The sequence below is a fragment of the Xiphophorus maculatus genome, chromosome 17 (assembly GCF_002775205.1).
Source record: "Xiphophorus maculatus strain JP 163 A chromosome 17, X_maculatus-5.0-male, whole genome shotgun sequence".
NCBI classification, from domain to species: domain Eukaryota; kingdom Metazoa; phylum Chordata; class Actinopteri; order Cyprinodontiformes; family Poeciliidae; genus Xiphophorus; species Xiphophorus maculatus.
In genome coordinates this window covers 6,427,331-6,447,029 of record NC_036459.1, presented here as the reverse complement: position 1 = coordinate 6,447,029, position 19,699 = coordinate 6,427,331, and the positions used below count along the sequence as shown (strand labels likewise).

The window sequence follows — 19,699 nt, the reverse complement described above, 5'->3', positions numbered from 1 at the left end:
AAAAAAAATAGAATTTTTGAACAACTCGATAATTAAGAATTGCTTTTTCTTGGTCTGTCGATTAAGAACCCAATAAAATGCATGGAAGTTCATGGTTGCAATGTGACAGAATATGAAAACGACTAACTGTGTCGGAAATTGTAAGAAACTATTTTGTTAATCGAGCACAAAATTCCCTAAATTGAGATTGCTCGTTTATGATTATTTATAAGGATGTCTAATGGTAATAACCCCAGAGCGGATCAGTTTGTTTAAAACAATGGACCAGTTAATTGGATTAAATGAACAGAAATAAAACAATGCAGATGATGAAATATCTGACTCAGGAAGTTAAGTGTTGATTTTCTGAAGAGTTTAGATTTTAATTGGCCAGTACAGGGATTGAACCCATGACCTTGGCATTATAAGAACCACACTCTGATCAGCTGAGCTAACCAGCCATACATAATGTTGAGTTTTCATCCATGTAAGAAAAACTTATATCATCTTGACAAAAGTGAAATTCTAATGTTTTTCAAAATCAACATGCATAATGGTTTAATTTAAAGCCTCCTGCTATTTTTAATGGTGTACAATGCAATTGCATGAAGAATTCACTAGGTGGCAGCAGTTAACAGTTTGGAACACTAGCAACAACTCAACCTTTACCGTTTTTAATCGCCTGAATAAAATTGAGACTCTAGTTGTAAGTTTCTGTTTAGAATCTTGCACCTGAAGATATAGAAATGTGGGCTTAGTGAATAAAATGTTTAATATTTGCTTAAAGATTGTCATTTTTCATATGGTGCTTTTCATCTGATAAGTCTCTGAAAAACTCATTGTTCTAATCCATTGAATATGACTGCATGCTGTAAATATTGTTTAGTTATAAAATATTCAGACCGACCACTTAAACTAATAGATTACTGTGTTTGAATGTTTGTTTGTTTGTTGTTGTTGTTTTGATTGGTGTGATGTGATATTCTAATCTCACATATCGTTTTTTTCATTTGCTGCAAGCAGAAATTCATCATAATCAGCAGAAATAAAGATTTGAAAACCTCAGTCTGTGTGTAATTATGAATATAATCACATCTTACTTAGTGAGCTACTGAAAAATAAATGATTTTGCAATTTAACAAACCAAAATAAAACCTCTCTAAGCTTTGTATGTTTCTTTCTTCTTCAGAGATACTAAGCGATGAAAAAAGGAACACATTTCCTTTGGCCTACTGAAATGGATGGGCCCGGTTCATTTCAAGATGTCCGATGTGAAATCAATTCGGATCATCTGAGATGTGTCCGCCATGGTCTCTCTTTTATACAAAAGGAGAACTCTTTCACTGGGATAGCTACTTGGCTGTTCAACCTTCTGACTTCAATTTGTCTCAATGGTTCAGTGACTGTCCACGCTGTGCACATGACGTTCATTATGCTAAATGTAATCCACTGAGGAGCTGCACATGTGGAATTAAGAGGAGGGCTGTCCTGCATGTGACACTCTTAGATGAAATTAAGTTCGTACCGCAGTCACTCTGGGAAAGAGCTGGCAAACCTGTCCTTCGAAACCGACGGTCGGTTTTCTGACGGTATGCACACTTTGTAGGCGAAATGTTTCTGTTCAAACCTGTCAAAAGAAACGGTGATGGTGGAGGTATACGGGAAGATTTTACTGGAGTCCAGAGGGCTAGCTAAGAGGATTTTCCATTTTAACATCTCACCAGCTGTCAGTCACTCAGTCCTGATTTCCAAGGGACTGAAATCAAGGCTCTCTTCGTTCATGAGATAAGAGCCTCGATGGACAAGGATTGTTGTACATTTGTAAATGCTTTGCACAAAAGCTCTTATGTTTCAAAACAACAACAAATGTACTTGTGCCATCCTTTCAGATGTGAATGGAAAAACCTTGTAAAACTATTCATACGACTTGCTCTTTTTTGAAACACCTAGTTTGTCATTACAAACTTCAAAGTATTTCACTTGATTTTCATGTGAAAGACCAACACAAGGTTTTGCAAAATTACAAAGTGGTAGAAAATGGGGAGGAGAGGTTAGATTTATTGGCATGTATGACAAATAGTTCTGCTGTAGACAGTTCAGGAAGGCAGCCAAGTTTTGGTAGCTTCAAAGTTGTGTGTACTCTTCCTGTGGGTTGTACATTTCCTACGTGGTATCAGAGAAAAGGGGTCTAACTACAGAGGCACGTCAGTTTTTAGATTTTCTTTGTAGCAGAATTTGAAATGGGTCAGTTTGCTGCCACTTCATTGCCATGCACCACCTTTTGTAGGCCTATCACGTAGAATCCTAATTACCGTAAGCTTGTGGATATAACACAGCAAAACAAAATGTGATGAAGTTCAAGAGGTACTTGGTCACTGCACACACGACAAACTGCACAAACTTGCCGTCAGAAATTATTTTTATTTTTTAGGAGCAGTGGTTTGAAACCATTTGGAGAGGTTGTGGAATCTGCTTTCAAGAATGTCATGACACAAATGTGCTTTGTGCACAATATGTCGGGTTAGGTCGAATCTCTGACTTTTAGCACTTATTTACTCAAGACAATAACTCACCTTTGTGATGTTAATGTTGCTCTTGCGCAGGGGTGGGCACTCCTGGTCCTCGAGGGCCGGTGTCCTGCAACTCTTAGATGTCTCCCTGGTCCAACACACCAGAATCCAACAGCTGAATCTCCTTCTAAGTGCAGTCAAGTTCTCCAGAGTCCTGTTAACGACCTCATTATTTGACTCAGGTGTGTTGAAGTAGAGATGCATCTAAAAGTTGCAGGACACCGGCCCTCGAGGACCAGGAGTGCCCACCCCTGCTCTTGCGGGTGTAAAAATGGGTTTCTCTCTTTTCAGACCATGTTGCCTCTAATACTGCAATCCTCTTTGTGAACATGACGTTGTGCTGCTGATAGAAAGCAGGATTAACCCATACATAGAAAGAGAGTAGAACATTAAGAGAGCTTCATGGAGCACTCAGCAGAACGGCAACGCTCATGTTATACTCAGGAACTGAGGGCAATGGGTTCCTCTTCCCATGCGCACAAGGACATCAGATAAAAAAAGTCTTTCCTGCTCCAAGATTTCAGCAGGCTCGCCACAACAACAACAACAACAACAATGCATGCTGCAGGGACCATTACCTCGGTGACGCCCTCTTGGTGGGAGAATTTCCTAGGGGACGCCCTCTGCTGACACGCCTAGAGGTAGCCGGTATCTTCCTGCAGGCAGGTGCATCCTGTGCACCAGCAGACGGAGCAGTCTGAGAAAGGCTTAACATTTTTTTTTTAGACTCACAAATGGTTTGGTAAGCAACAGCAAAAGAAAGTGAGTATATGCCAGGATTCAGATTAGAATACTGTATTTGTTTTGCAAATTTTATGATTGTTTTAAGTTCATCTTGCTTTGTTTTGGGGATTCCCTATGGATTTAAGTGACTGTTGGAGGTCTTTTCTTTTTTTTTTATTCTGTTAACATAACTTGCTGCACAACAAGACTGAGGGGCCCCAGTAGATTCAGGGTCAGATCTCAGGGCCAGCGATGGAAAGATTTGAATACGAGCGCTCTGTGGACGGAGTAAGAGAGAGCCAGCACATTGACTACCGAGGAGTTGTAGGGGACACACAGCCTTCATATATGAGTGCTCCACTTAAGGAAGGGGATCATTGTATCCGGCACATTTCACATATCCATGGACACGAAACAGCAGCACAGCGGTACAACGCCATTCGGACTCAAGCAGGTTTTTCTCCAGAAAAGTGAGTGTTCAAAATTTACTTTTTTTTGTGACAAACCTATGACTACGTCATACTCCCTACATGAGGAGAGAGTATGAAGTAGTCACAGGTTCGTCAAACCTATGACCAATGTCACACCTATGACTGGGAGCATAAATAATACTTATGCTCCCAGTCGTACCTGGCGACAGGTTGAATTTTAACCTTGTTGCTGCAACTCGCCTTGCTGTTAATGCCTGAATCCTGGCTTGCCACTATCTCCACGTTGTTTAAGACAATGGGGATGCAGATGCTCCCATCATCACCAGTCAGGCAGATCCTTTGGCTCTCCTGGGCGCTGCCGTCCGTGGAAATGGGTCTGGTGGATTCAGATATGCTGCTCCCCAGTAGACTTCCTCCCAGTAAACTGTTCAGGTCTCAGTTGAAAGACAGTTTTCTCTGATTGTCACTTGGCTGCATATCGGACGGGTCGAGCTTCAGGATGTCCCGGAGGAAAGTTGAGTGAAAGGAAAAAGGTAGTAAAAAAAAGGACATGGATGAGGCGGCACACTGAAAAATGTAGATGAACTGCAGGCCAATCACCTCCATGTTGGATTGATGAAGCAATTCCAAAGGAAGCCCTGATCGAGTATTGAGTTTTCCTAATGAAATATTCAAAATGTCTGAGAAATTGAATTTGGATTTTCATTAACTTTAAACACCAATCATTAAAATGAAGAATAACATAAAAATGAAATAAACAAACATTTTGATGATATTCAAATTCGTGAGATGAATTTGAATATTGCCAAGTCACACATGCTAAATAAGTTCATGTTGGTCAGGCTGATTGTCAGCACACATGCCTGCACCTTGCAAATTCCTGGTTTGAACTGACCCGCTGTTGATGCAGTCGACGCTAACGCAACACTAAGAGCTCCTCTTGAGTAGACAGGTGTTATTTTGAATCCAACCCTTTCTGATCCTCGTGCACAAGCTCTGTGATTCACCACTCGGGCCAGAGCAAGCAGAATGCAGTGGGGAAGACAAACAATGCTGAATCAAGTGCTCAGAATAGCAGCAGTGCATAAAAGAACCACTGACCCATATCTGTAATGACCCACATTCAATATCACAGAAAGAGAGTGTAACAGATCTTCCTGAGTCAACTTGGCAAATAGCAAGCAACTCTTACCAAAGACTCATCCAGGGAGGAGTGTGAATTATATTTGTCAAAATTCTGCCCTCTATTTGCAATGGCTTGTATAGCACAGTTCTGATTGGCAGTTATCTCCTGGCCTCTCTGAGCTGCAGTGAGGTAATGACAGATAAAATTAGCAGTGAGGAAGCAATAGGAAATGATTCTTGGCTGTCATCTGCTTGATGACAAGGGCAAAATGTCAATTAGGACGCATGGCTGCATGAAACAGCTATCACTTGCAAGGTTTGCGTACAGAGGGGTTAGGATTACTTCTGAAACCATTCATGTAAAGTCATGCTCGGTTTCAGAGTGATTTCTTATCGTTTTAAATATGACATCCTCTGGCACTTGTTAACTTCCCAATATGAGATGTAATGCTGACCTTGCATAGCTAGATTTCACGTAACTGCTTTCATGTGAATGAAGTGGTGACCGCTCTGTGCAATCAGGCCAATTATGAACATGTGAATGAGACGCAATTCAAAACAACCTTTTCTAACATTAACAAGATGGTTCACCTAAAAAAAGAACCAGCAGTCATGAGACATATTAGGTTTTGCGTATCTGATAAACGCGAAAACTGAAAAGCAACAAAATGTTCTTGTTCATTGTCTGAAACGTCCAGAATACACAATGCTAATAGCTAGTCTGTTTGTAGTGCCTTTCAGCAGTTGTCCTACCTCTTTAAGTTTCAAATTTGATTATAAACCTTAGCGTGTTTTTAGGGAATTGTACACTGTAGATGAAACAATAGTGCATAAAGGTAATAATGGTCGGGGTTAACATGGATTCAGCCGCGCACATCCCACAGCATCATGCTGCCACAGCTATGTTTCCCCATAGGGATGCTCAAGGTTAGTTTTCTCTCACCCATAAGATTTCCTTGTAGATCAATTTTGGTGTCACTGGATTTCATAGAGTTGCAAGAGTGAATGGGGCTAAATATAAAAACATAGCATGATTTTCAATTGTAATTTTTTATTTTTTAATAATAAATGTTGAACAGTACAAGTAATGTTTCTTCCACTTCACAGTTATGCGTGCTGGTCTATCAAAAACAATCCCAGGAAACTGAATTGCTCGGCTGCAAAATGTAGAAAACCTTAAAGCAGCATTACTACTTTTGCAACACACTGTTATTTTATCTGGCACTAGATCAGCAACATGCTGTAGCTGCTGAGTGGTGCTCAGGTGGTTAGTGAGTGACTACTGGAAGTATGACCCCCAAACCGGATTCTGCCTAGGCACCCAACCCCAAAGAGTTTTATCTCGGCCCTTATCGCAGGATCCATCGGGTTAACTGGCCTCATGGTGGAAGTAGGGAGGAGGGGATGTGACGCTGCTCTCAGTACATAACACCAACACTGTCTGCAGACGGCGACCAAGCAACCACTTCTCAGCCTCCTGCAGACATATATATACACATCTTGGACTGAAGAAGGATCTTTGTTTTCATCTTGTTCATTTCTCTACGAGGTATTTTAGTAGTTCCGCCTTTACAGTCGCCTTCGTACGGTTTCGCGAGGGTCTCGCAGCTGGAAAGTTGTTCCCTATTTTTTTTTTTTTTTTTTTTGTCAACGTGGGCATCTGGTTTCTCAGGCAGCTGCTAGCTTACTCAAAGAAAGATGCTCGACTTTACTCTTGGGGTAAACTTAAACAGTTTAAGCCGCTTTATTGGCTGCTAAACGGCGTGCAAGCTTAAGTCGTAGACCTTAAATTCTCGGAAGAATCGACTGAACCCTAAGACAGGGCAACAAAACCTGCTAATGCTACATGCTAGCGGTCGCTCCCACATGTCTACAAACGGAGTAGTCTGGATGTAGTTCATGTGGTTACCCACAAGTTCGTCATCGTTAATGTGGAAATATATTGGCTTTATAATGGGTTCAACAGCAAAACTGTCCGAAATGTTTTAATTTTATTTATGCAGCTTTATTTATTTTCTTTAAATGATAAAAAAATATTGTTGACTCAGCGTTTAAATCTTTAACATTTATATGGGCGTTATAATGTTGCAAACTGGTGGTGATAATAATGTTTTTTACTATTTAACCTCTGAGAGTGACTAGCAGATATTACACATTATAGCTCAAAGCTAATAGTGTTAATCATTGAACTAGCTAACCTAGATGTAGCCACTGAAGTGTGTAAACAGGTGTTCACGCATCTTTTTCTACCAGCTAAATAGCTAATTTAATGCAACTTTTGTGGAAGTTTCTGTACATTTTGCTAACAGGACATTATTTTACAGGTTTTTTTTCTTGAATACAGTCGAAATAAAGGAGACCTGTGAGTCCAGTGCCAAACTTGCGTTAGAGATATATTAAAAATAACAGAAGTCTTTCTTCTAGATATTCACCATTATTTATAGGGACATTCTACAGTATAAATAATGTATGTGAACCTTATTACTAATTCGGCGTGATTAAAACGCTAAAATAGAACGAATAGTTGCGACATTTACCTACTGTATCTTCAATGCAAGTAGTTTGTTAGTGTTTTTCACTATACTTCCTTCATTACTCTTAAACATACCTTTCCAAAAGCTGCAGGAAAAAAGAAACACGTTTTTTCAGGTTTTTGTTTTGCTGGTATATAGCAATATATTGATTGCAGTTAGTTCCTCATAACTTTTTTCATCTGCATGGTAAAGACCAGTTAAAAGATAAACAAGATTAGAAAAATACCATAAGGTGGGCTGCATCCTGTTCCCAAAATGTAGAGATAAGCGGGGCCCCGTAATAGATTTCAAGGCCCATCATAGATGGTCAAATAGAGATACTCCTTTGATGCACCTCAGTGTAAAAAACAAAGAATGATCTGAAGCATCGGATTTTTTGTTATGTTATCTACGGGTGTGGAGTGCTAGCAGCTAGTGTTTGCTGGCTGCCGATAATCTAATCTAGGTCACCAGGCCAGTGACACTTCAGTCAAGATACATATGATGGTGCAGAGGAGTGTTTGTGTGTAACGCAGCATTTAGTTTACTATAATTTTGAGCTAAATTTAAGATGTATGTTTTTTTTTAAATTCAAAAGGTCCCACTGTTTACCCACAGCGATGGATTTGTGCGTTACTTGGTCAACGTTTAGGGCTTATGCCAAACATTGGATAGTGTGAGGACTATTGCACTTATTTTTATTTTTTTTTTCTTTTATTTAGTGATGCAATATTTCAGATCTTGTGGTGACAGTGGATTACTTTTTAACTAAGCTTCTCTGTGATTTAAAATGTTTCATACAGAACACCGCATTTTGTACGGGTCCTGCAAAACATTCAATCCCTGTCGTCATGTGCATATTGTAAATTTTTTCCTGCGGTTGCGCTTCTGTGTGATCTTTTGGCAGCATGGCGGATTATTTAATCAGTGGTGGTACGGGCTACATCCCAGATGATGGACTGTCAGCACAGCAGCTCTTTTCAGTTGGCGACGGCCTTACATACAAGTAAGTATCCACGCATCACAGAATGCAAGTTTCTCTTTTCTTTCTTTTCTTCCCCACACATCTCTGTACATTCGTGAAACAGAATCAAAAGGTTTAAGATATATTTTTTTTAAGCGCTCAATTAGGTTAGGTTAAGATAAGTGTGCACATCAGTGCTTTGTAATGGTCAACGCATTTTGAACCAGCAGATCTGACCAACAGTGTGTTGTCTCGGATGGCCATACGGCTGAAGAGCTATGCTCTAAAGGAGATGGGTTGACTTACAAGTGAGTAAACCAATCATCTTCAAACTATTAAAGAAACCCTCTGTCTATTGAGGATGTTTTTTTTTTTTGTTTTAAATTTAAAGGGGGAAGCAAATTATTGCTCTTTAAAGAAAAACTATTTGCGTTTATCCCAAAATTATGATGATTTTTTATGCAATAAAGTGTCAGAAGCTTGCTTAAATGCTCAACTTGATCTTGGTTATGGGGGAAACAAAAAATTTGCTCCCATCAGCATAACGCTTGTTATTGTTATTTACCTAAACAGATCAGTAAAGTGCTTGACCTCTCTTGTAAACACAGAATGCATGACTAACACTTTATGCTGTTTCTTGCACACGTTGTGCTCCTTTAATTAAGCACCGTTGCCTCACCCTTTCTTGCTTCTCTTTTACCATGTTGGTGGCACATGCTTTATGGATCAGGTAGCCATGGGTTGAAACTGAAATTCATAGTTGAAACCTATAAGTTTACATGCACTGTATTAAGAGACGCATAATCTTTTTTTTTCTTTTTGTTTTTGTTCACCAGTGTTAAATCAGACAGGTTTAGGCAGTTAGGATTGCCAAAATTATTTTTAATTACCAGGAAAAAAAAGTTGAGGTTTTTAATTTAGTTAATCAAGTGGATCAGTTTCTTTTCCGACAGAGAAACAAATAAGAGTTGAATTCAAATGGACTTAAAAACCTCGGAAAGACTTCGCTTAAAAAAATGTGTTTTTAAAAATGTTTTTTTTTAAATTGTTTTTATTATCCTGGCACTAAACAACTAGATATAGTTCTGCTTATCACGAGAACGATTCAGTATCACAGCAAGAGAGAAAGAAAAGTTATGTTTCTTTTCTGCAGTGTAGGTAAACCTCAGGTTTCATCTGTATAGAAATAGCTAAACATAAAGCCATCCATCTTTTTGTTTTGGAACAAAAAAATTCTGGACCTGAGATGCATGTGCAGCTTCTTTCCACTCACATAAATCCCCAACCATTTGATCAATTTTCAACTCTTACTCATGCTCTGGATCCCTTTACAGCTGTCCTCTAAAGCACTTTTAATTATTAGCTGAAAATCTCTGGCTTCGTTCTGTTTCTGCTTCGCTGCTGCTTAGCAATAAGACCAGATTCCTGTTTCTGTAAAACATTTTACTTATAGCTGCCTGAATGGGCATCATGTAACTTAGTTAAAGATTTCGTTCTCTTTTTGTTTTGTTTTGTGTTTTTTTCTCTAAAAAGGATAATTGTAGCACTGGTTGAAATTCAGCATTTTTTTTCTCTCGATACAAAATAGTAATAAAAAATGTGATGTGTAAAATCATTAGTTTTTTTTTTTTTTTACTCGCAAAAAATCTAACAAGCAAGATCACACAGGAACTCATTGTTAGTGAAACTTCCTGTATCATTGTGCCATAAATGCCACATGCAGAAATGACACTTCAGATGTCCGTCTATGCTTTCTGATATGTGCACCTGCATGTTAAATACTTCAGACTGATTAACATGGGTAAGCCCAGGTGTTATTTGTGTAACAGGCAGAAACAAGAAGATAGACTACTTGTTTTAATGTGGAGAGATTAATCTGTGAAAAAGCGAAAGTGGCACCATGACGGGGATTAAATTACAGTGCTTAACAAGAATATTGTAATATATGTTTGATAGAAAGATGAAGATAGATTATAGTGCAGTATTGTCTGAAAACTGGATAGTTTGCGTTGTATTTAAAAGTAGAGCAGAGGTTCACTTTCCATCAGGACAACAACTCTCAAGGTGGAGATAGAAGAGAACCCATTACAGGCTCACTTTTCTTCCTCTTTACAGACTGCTTGGTCTATAACATGAAATTGCAATGAAATAAATGTAAATTTGAAGTTTGTTACATGAGAATGATTGGAAAAGGTCAATGGGTTTACAAAAAAATCAAAGGATAATACATGAATTAAGCATCCACCATAATTCATGGTTGTACAAAAACATTCAGCCAGACAGTATTGTTTCAGAAACATGATTGGCATGCAAAATACCATTCTTTGTCACAGTCAAGTAATGGGTGTCTATGCAGACCATTTATAGATTTGAAATGTAATTTGGTTTTAATTTGATACTGGATTTTAAGAATGCTCTTTAGATTTATTTAATTTGTTTTGATTGTAGGATGAGAGAAAGTGAGCAAAGTGACCTTTGTGTTTTTTTTTATTTTTTTTTATCTTCAAACACTCCCACTTAGCATCCTGGATTTGTCTACATTTAACATTCAAATGAAAACCACAAATAGGCCACAGGCTTTTGTTTCCTTTTGGAATCAGAGCCTGTTTGCTTCTGACTCTTGAGTCGGTTCAGACTGTGATGCTGCTGAGGTCTGAGGCTTCAGCTAAATGCTAACAGATGTGGATCCTTCGTACTGTTGGCGGCTGGGACTCCTGCCTTTTAGTGTCCCATTCAGGGAAGCTATTTTTGACTCCTGGTCTCCACCCACACTGAAGCAAAATAGATTAAAAGTCATCCCTCATATTCCAGTCTCCTGCACTCTTCATGTAGTGCTCATCTTTCCTCAGTTTGGATCCATTCCCACTATGTACTCCTCATCTGACATTCATTTTAAAAATGCAAAGCTCCCATTTAGTCCTGTGCCGCTCCATTCGTCTACTGCATGGTCTCACACCCATCTGCAAAAATGACTAAATACACACAGACTGCCTGAAGGGGGGAGGGGGACACACTATTTCTGTCTAGCTTTTTCTCCTCAAAATTATTTCACTCTAGTTCCTGTAGTGTTTACTCAGCATGAAGAGGTCAACTCTAGCTTTTTAGTAGGTACATGGTGTACCCTGCTGTCCTTAGTGTCTGTTCTCAGCCATGTTTTTCTTCTGCAAAACATAAAGAGGCAACTCGTAACAATAAGATGTAATTCAAGTCCTCAGTTTGGTATAAAAACGGTTTATGTTGTTCTGTCGGCTCATATTAAGTGAAGTCTTAATCTGGAGCTCCTGGAGTTTCTATTAATTAATTACGTCTTGAGATTTCAATGATGATCCATTATTTTTCCATTTTTTTCTCTTTAATTTCTGATTTCTTCTTTGTCTTTCAGTGACTTCCTGATTTTGCCTGGCTTCATTGACTTTACCTCTGATGAAGTGGTGAGTACTATTTCAGCTTTTAGTGTTTTTTTTTTCTTTTTTTCATGAGCTAGAACTTCCTACTTATCGCTTTACTCCCTCATGATGAAAACGTTTGGAAATGATCTCCTTAAATGAAAAGAAAGCAGAGCTACACGTAAAATCTTCCACTGTGCATCGCTGCCTCGTTTTCTATATCCAGTTGTTTACAGAAGTCGTGGCATTTTCCACTTCTTACTGACACGAGAGCTGCTCTTTTTCTGACTTGCTGTTTTTACTTAGTGTGGTTAGACAGCAGCTGCACCCACACCCCTCATGTTTATGTTCACGTCTGGTCAGTGGCTCATCCGTCGCTCAACAGATGAGTTAATCTCTGGGCTCTACACGAAATGAAACCTCCCTCTTCTGCTCCATCCATTTCTAAGGGTTTTAGTTTAATTGATCTATAATCTCTCTGCGATTTCTCCAGAGCTGTTGTTTACAACTGAGCAGTTTAATGAGCGCATTTTTGACATTATTTAATAATAGATACATGGAAACATCCTATTTCGGTTGGCGGTCTGAGAGTCTGGTTTGAGCATTAACAAGTTAGCATTCATGCAAGTATGCTAGCTAGGAGTACCAAGTTATTTTAAAAAAGAAATCAATAAAAACAAAACCCTACAATTTTGTTTTTGTTGTACTGTTTTTAATACTTGACAAGTGTTTTCTGCTGCTGTTTTAAAGAAACAAGTTTAAAGAAATATTTTTGATCACAACAAACATGGAAAGCCATGACAGGAAATACTAGGCGTAACACCCACGAGTCATTAAGAACATATTGGTTTGATATTTGAAGTTCCATTTTGAAGATTAAATTTGTGAGGTTTTTGACTTCCCTCTCTGACTCAAAGCTTCCCGTTGAGTAAAATCAGAATACAATATTATACTGTTTGCCTTCACTGTGAACTCCTGAGAAACACGGCGATCTGCCTCCATAGTTTACGTCTATGTGAGATAGAGAGCAAATCTGAGATGTGAGTTAGACTGATTTGCTGGTTTCCCATGCGAGGAATGCTGCTTCTGTTTTATTTTTTCGTTCACAAGTGTTTTTTTTAAAAAAAAAAAAGAATCCCAAAAGTGCTGATTCTTGTGGGAGTGGATGATAAGTGAAGGTAAATTCTGTTGTTTAGAGAAACATAATGATGAGCCAGAGCCCAATTTACTGGATTTGATGTTCAGCCATCTTAAATCACAGAGTAACGCCAAACTGAGAGGCTTTGGGACTTTTCCTTTCACTTTAATCAGCATTGACTAAACATAGTGACACAGTGTATTACTCCCCCTGCTGGATGAAGTGTGCAATCTGTTTTAACTTTTACAGGACCTGACGTCAGCACTCACCAAGAAGATCACCCTGAAAACCCCTCTTATCTCGTCGCCCATGGACACCGTCTCAGAGTCAGCCATGGCAATTGCTATGGCGGTAAGGAAATGCAGACTTCGCTTTTATTTTTTTAATCTAAGCTTGCAACTTTTTAAAGCTAAATGTGGTTTTCCTTCCTAATTTGCTAGCTAATGGGAGGAATGGGATTCATTCATCACAACTGCACACCTGAATTCCAAGCCAATGAGGTCCGGAAGGTCAAGGTAAAGGAACAATTTCCGCTTCTATCATGTTAATTATAAATGATGGGCATTTTTTTTTAGTCATGCATGTTGTGTTTTATTTTGACCCCAGAGGTTGTTGTGGTGTTTTTGTTTTGTCAAATCTTACCAAAGTGGAATAAAGTACAAATGATTAATCTGAAGCTGCTCTCTCAACTTTTCCTAATTTTTTTCCCCATATCTTTTTTTATATAGCATATGGTAACTTTCACCTTCTGTGTGTGATGCATGTTTTTGTTATTGCTGTGTATGTTTTCCCTTTTTTTGTTGCGTGCGGTGTATTACAATTTCTTACTTGTGTGGAGTTGTTTTTGCTCCGTCTGCTGCTTTACTCACAAACAAAAGCTCACTTTGGTCACAAAATGATTCATGATTTCATTTACTTTTATGTTCCTTTCCAGAGGTTCGAACAGGGCTTTATCACAGACCCGGTCGTAATGAGTCCGCGTCACACGATCGGAGATGTGTTTGAGGCCAAAGTAAGACACGGTTTCTCTGGAATTCCCATCACGGAGACGGGAAAAATGGGCAGCAAGCTGGTTGGGATTGTCACCTCCAGAGACATCGACTTCCTCTCTGAGAAGGACCATGGCAAACCTCTGGAGGAGGTGTGCTACTTAACATTTCTGGGAGTTTTTCACACATTGATTTTGTTTTGTTACCGTAATCATACTTGCAATCTTCCAGGCTATGACGAAAAGAGAGGACTTGGTGGTAGCTCCAGCTGGCGTCACGCTCAAAGAAGCAAATGATATTTTACAGAGGAGCAAAAAAGGTAAACATTGGCGTGTTAAAGCAGAGCTTCTTGTGTTGCTTCCTAAGCTCATTTTGACACTCTCATTTCAGGCAAGCTTCCCATTGTGAATGATAATGACGAGCTGGTGGCCATTATCGCCAGGACAGATCTGAAGAAGAACAGAGACTACCCGCTAGCATCAAAAGATTCACGCAAACAGCTTCTCTGTGGTGCCGCCATCGGCACCCGGGAGGATGACAAATACAGACTGGACCTACTGGTGCAGGCTGGGGTTGATGTGGTTGTGCTGGTAGGTGTTATTTATATATATTTTATATATTATTTTCCCCGAGGTAAAGTAAGTGACGTGGTATTTTCGTGACACAGTTTATCTTTTAACAACAGCAAGGTATAACATATAGTGGAGGGGAAATTTTCCTCGATTCAATAAACACGTAAAAAACAGTCTGATCCTGTTACGGTAAATCAAACGTTGGTGAATCACAATATATATCCACTTCCGCACCATTGATTCGTTCATGTTAAATTCTCTCGCTGCTGCTCTATTCCCGTGTTCTACTGCGTGACTGATCGCCTTGAGCTTAAACTCTGCGTCGTAAGCGTTTCTTAATAGGAGCCATTTTGGGGTCTTTACACAAAACCCAGCGCGTTTCTTCTTCTACGGGGGAAAATGAAGTCGGCGGCTGCTTACCGTAGTTGTGAGACCTGTTGTGGCTCAATATTGGTCCATATATAAGGCGCACTCTCGGCTTTTGAGAAAATTGAAGGTTTTTAGGTGCGCCTTATAGTGAGGAAAATACAGTAATTTGTTCATATTTTATTCAGAACTTTCTGAAGTGTGGCATACTTTTACCTAAAACAAAAAATGTTTCTGTATTTCCAGGATTCTTCACAGGGCAACTCAGTGTATCAGATCAACATGATCAGCTACATTAAACAAAAGCATCCTGAATTACAAGTCGTGGGAGGAAACGGTGAGTTTGTTGCAATTGGAAATAGCTGAGTATCTGGGTTAAAAGTTAAAATCAAGCAACTGCTAACAGTTCTTGGAACTGTCTTTCTTACAAAATGTTGCAAGGGTAGAATTGCTGCTGTTTTATAAATTTTTTCTCCCCCCGCAGTGGTTACAGCAGCCCAGGCCAAGAATCTGATTGATGCCGGTGTGGATGCTCTGAGGGTTGGGATGGGTTGTGGCTCCATTTGCATCACGCAGGAAGGTATTTGACAATTGAGCACAAAGATGGCAATGCAGAAAAATTTGCAGTCCGCTCATCACTTGCAAAGCTATGGGACTGCAGGTCCACTACAGCAGACTGACTGCCCTGCATCAACTGTATTTATTTATTTTTCTTAATTCCTTTTAGTGATGGCGTGTGGGCGTCCTCAGGGAACCTCTGTGTATAAAGTAGCAGAGTACGCGAGACGTTTTGGCGTTCCGGTGATTGCGGATGGCGGTATTCAGACTGTGGGCCACGTGGTGAAGGCTCTGTCTCTGGGAGCATCGACTGGTGAGGCCCAAATGTTTACCATGAGAAACAGCCCCGTCCAATTTCTAGCTATTTCATGCCACCGTTTAAATATCTGTTATCATACCATGTGTGAAATCTCTTCAACAGTTATGATGGGCTCCCTGCTAGCTGCGACCACTGAGGCTCCTGGAGAGTACTTCTTCTCAGACGGCGTGCGACTGAAGAAATATCGGGGTATGGGATCTCTGGATGCGATGGAGAAAAGCACCAGCAGCCAGAAGCGCTACTTTAGGTGTGTGGGAGCTAAAAAGTCTTAAATACAAATGTTATATTTGGGTGCAGTGAGTCTTAAGCGGGTGATGTCTTCTCTTCAGTGAGGGTGACAAGGTGAAGGTCGCTCAGGGCGTGTCGGGCTCAGTCCAGGACAAAGGCTCCATCCATAAGTTTGTACCGTACCTCATAGCTGGAATCCAACATGGCTGCCAGGACATCGGAGCAAAGAGCCTGTCTGTCCTCCGGTGGGGTTTCTGTTTTATTTGGAGCACGCGTGTAATATTTATGTATGCTACATTAAATTAATTAGATTTTTTTTTTTTTCCTAGTTCTATGATGTACTCTGGGGAACTGAAGTTTGAGAAGCGAACTATGTCCGCACAGGTTGAGGGAGGCGTTCATGGACTACACTCGTAAGTAACTTAAAAAAAAGTATAATTCTAGTATAAAACAAAAATACTGAATTCTCTTCTTTAAAAGCATTTTTTCTAGCACAATTTTTAAACAAGTCACAAATCAAATGTAATTTCAGAAAAGAAATCAAAATATATTAAATATCTAGAATTAAGTTCTTTAGCTCTTCAACCTCTTGAAGGTTACTATATCGAAGAGAGAATCCAAAGATCTGGAAATTTACACTCTATGGTGCATCAGCAATTGTATAAAATGAACCACAGTGACATAACATCAAATTGTTTGTTTAAGAGGCATATTTTTCTGAAACACAAATTCATCGCGCCAGAACCAGAGGCTCGATGAATTTGTAACATTCTTCCCTTGGCTATGATTCTGCTCACAGCAAGGCTTCAAATTGACATTTTATGCGAAGCACATTTCTAAAGTCTGGGTTTAAGCTGAATGACATCCTACAGACTAAATTCTGATCTTTTTGTTTCTTTGCCTCCACAGTTATGAGAAGCGACTTTACTAAATGGAACTTAAGGAAGAGTGAAGGAGATCCAATCTGACAGTGACCAAATGTTTTAAAAACTTCTGCCAAAATCCGCAACAACACCCTCTCTGCTTCCTCTGCGTTAAGCCCACTCGCTCACTTAGCACAAACGGCTGATTTGGGGTAGAGGACGGCATCGTAGCAAATGGAGAATCTTCAAACCTACACTGAGTCTCTGAACACCTCAGACTTTGCTCTTACGAAGTGGCGCATCAGGGTTATTGTTAGTCTTTTTGTTTGTTTGTTTGTTTGGTTCATGAGTGTGCAGCCCCACACCAGGTTCGTGTGCGTGAGGCTGATAGTCGTGAGAGAAACAGCAGTGTGAATTCCAGGTTGTGTGAGGTTACAGTAAAGGCGCGCTGTGTTGTATTTGTCCTGTCAGAAACAGCCGTGGCGCAGGTCAGCAGCATCTTTTTGTGGCTCGTTTTGGGTCCCGCGCCTACTAGCAAACGCGCCACCTGAACCTTAACCCATCCCCGTTCAACAACACACTGTAATGTGTGCAGAACACATGATGGCACGTCTCTCTTTGTGCACCGTCCCAGTCTGGAACGGCAAACCTTTCCGAGTAATAATTCTAGGTCATTGCAGATGTATGCTGCTCGTATTACAGTACGTTATTTACTTGGTGTATAGTGCATTCTTACAATTGAGTCATTTGTCATCGTTGTTAATTGAATCGGAATAGAGGGCAGATCTGCAGTGGGGGCTTTTTTTTTTTTTTTTCCTCTTTGGAAATTCAATCATTCTGAGCCAAATAAGCAGTGCCCCATCTCAGTGTTGTTGGTATATTTAACATGGAGGGCACCAAAAGCTAATGAACATAATTTATGTTTAGGTTGTATAATGGGTCAATCATAAACACTCAAAGTGACTATTTCCTTGGTCGTAATCTGAATATTTTTTCAGAGAAAAACTCTTTATATTAAACCTGTAGAGTCCTGGCGACTTTGATTTCAGCTGGAAGGTTTTTGATAATGCATGTTTTTTTTCCACTGAGCCAAGCGTGGCTGTGTTTATATTCTGCTTAGATCGCAAACATACTGCCAAGTGTATCTACACTTCTTTTTATTTGAATTTTTTTAAACCTTAGTACCAAAACTGGTGCGGCAGTTAGCTCATCTGTTTTTTTCCCGTCAGGCATAGATTGTTGCGTTTTTATCTGTTCACCAGAGGTATGCCTTGAAATAGAGATGGACACGTCGGCACAGTGAATAGCGACACGTTCTTGCCACATTTTATTTGAGTATCTTTGTTCGTCGTTCGGTTGATGTTGGAGTTAGAAATTGTTCAAAGTGGATATCCTTGCCATACTTTTACTGGACTTTTTTCTTTTCTTTTTTTTTCTCTCTAACCCTACGAAGTTTCTCCATCCCACACAAGGTGAACTAACAGTGCTTGCAGCTACAATGACTTTCAAGAAAAATGTACATGACTGTGACTGCAGAAAACAAATGCCTACAATAAGTTTGAAGAATCTGCTTATTTATTCCAGATTCCCTATTTAAAACAGGTCATTCAGCTGTCCAGAATGTCTTAATTGTGAAGTACTGAGTCCTGTTAGTCCATCCACAAAGCACAACTGACATTTTGTTAATGTTTCTCTGTATAAATTTCAGTTTTCAGCGATTGTTGACACAGAGTGACACATTTTGCAACCAAAAACCTTCTCTCTCTTTTTTTGTAAACTGATGGGGAAATCTTCAGTTATTATCCATCAGGGGGTTTTGAAGAAGATCATTTTAGGATATGTTTACAGTAAAAACTCTCATAAGAGGAAAGTTGCTTTTGCTGTTTTTAATATGTTAAAATAAATAAATACAATACTGTGCATGAGCTCCTGTCTTTCTTTCTTTTCTTTTCAATGAGATTTATGTTTAATTTTAAGAAAAAGAAGACAAATATTTAACGCTTTATTTCAACTTAAATTAATACGCCAGTCAGAGGACTGTACAGTGCTGTGAAAAAGTACAGATCTCCTTTTTTTGTCACACAGAAATGTTTTGGTTAATCAAACGAAATATTTCTGACAGACAACCAGAGCAAACCGAACCCAGTAATCAAACTTTAATTTAGCAAAGGAAACCAGCTATCAAAACCAATCTGTGTTAGAACATGAATAAGCTGTTAACACAATTCTTGATTCACTTTATATTACCCAGAGCTCTTCCTGATTTCTGTCTGACGAAATGGGCATTTTGATCAACTTTACTGAACTAACAGCAGCCTGAGAGTTTTCAACCACCGAGGTCGACATGCGCAGAACTCCCTGAAGGGGCCCCATTTCTCAAACCCTCACCTAGTGCAAAAATAGTGAGAGCGGCATTTTCAACGTAAGTATACCTTTTAGTGTTAAAAAACCCCCCGACAGAAACTAACACGTGGTAAGTAGTGTTGACTTGAAACATAAACTAATTTAGGCACACAGCAGGTTGGCATGACCTGCTTCAGTTGGGTAGTGAACCTCCTAAGGTAAAAGGCTAACATGATTAAAAACAGCTTACTTGGACAATAATCTTTATTTGACTCCCATCAAATTTTAACTCTCAAAGTTACAAAGCTAAATTACAGGCAAATTTAGACAACGTACAGTGACTGTGGAAGTTTTGTGCCTTAAAAGGTCTGTTTGAGCATCTAACTTTATTTGCTGTATTATGCTATAAATGTAGCTCTAAATAGTCATAACACAGACTTCAACAAATAGTACCCCTCTCTTTTTGAACTATGTTAATTCACTACCACTGTATAATTAAATAAAAATGTTAATGATACAACAAAGGCTTTTAAGATATTATCCTTGTTGCAAATAAATATTTTCTTTTACCTCTTTAGGATTGCTGCAAGTTACTTGCACTAACATTGAAGGACGGAACATTGCATCTTGAA

General features: G+C 39.3%; 1 protein-coding gene across 4 annotated transcripts; it reads left to right on the top strand.

Moving 5' to 3' along the window:
- Positions 1-6,216: 6,216 nt before the first annotated feature.
- On the top strand, positions 6,217-18,644 carry LOC102219770 (inosine-5'-monophosphate dehydrogenase 1b). 4 transcript variants are annotated; one of them, XM_023349978.1, is made up of 16 exons: positions 6,217-6,377; positions 8,249-8,347; positions 8,536-8,613; positions 11,688-11,736; positions 13,079-13,180; positions 13,270-13,344; positions 13,764-13,970; positions 14,050-14,137; positions 14,209-14,408; positions 15,003-15,093; positions 15,241-15,336; positions 15,484-15,627; positions 15,736-15,880; positions 15,963-16,106; positions 16,191-16,274; positions 16,771-18,644. In XM_023349978.1, exons 2-16 carry the CDS (start codon positions 8,250-8,252, stop codon positions 16,790-16,792), a joined length of 1,623 nt encoding a protein of 540 aa, XP_023205746.1. In that variant the 5' UTR covers positions 6,217-6,377; position 8,249; the 3' UTR covers positions 16,793-18,644. The 4 variants fall into 4 exon arrangements, with proteins under 4 accessions (XP_023205746.1, XP_014328672.1, XP_005810791.1 ...); XM_014473186.2 differs by having other exon boundaries at positions 8,533-8,613; XM_023349977.1 differs by lacking the exon at positions 6,217-6,377 and adding an exon at positions 6,527-6,547 and having other exon boundaries at positions 8,533-8,613.
- Positions 18,645-19,699: the final 1,055 nt, after the last annotated feature.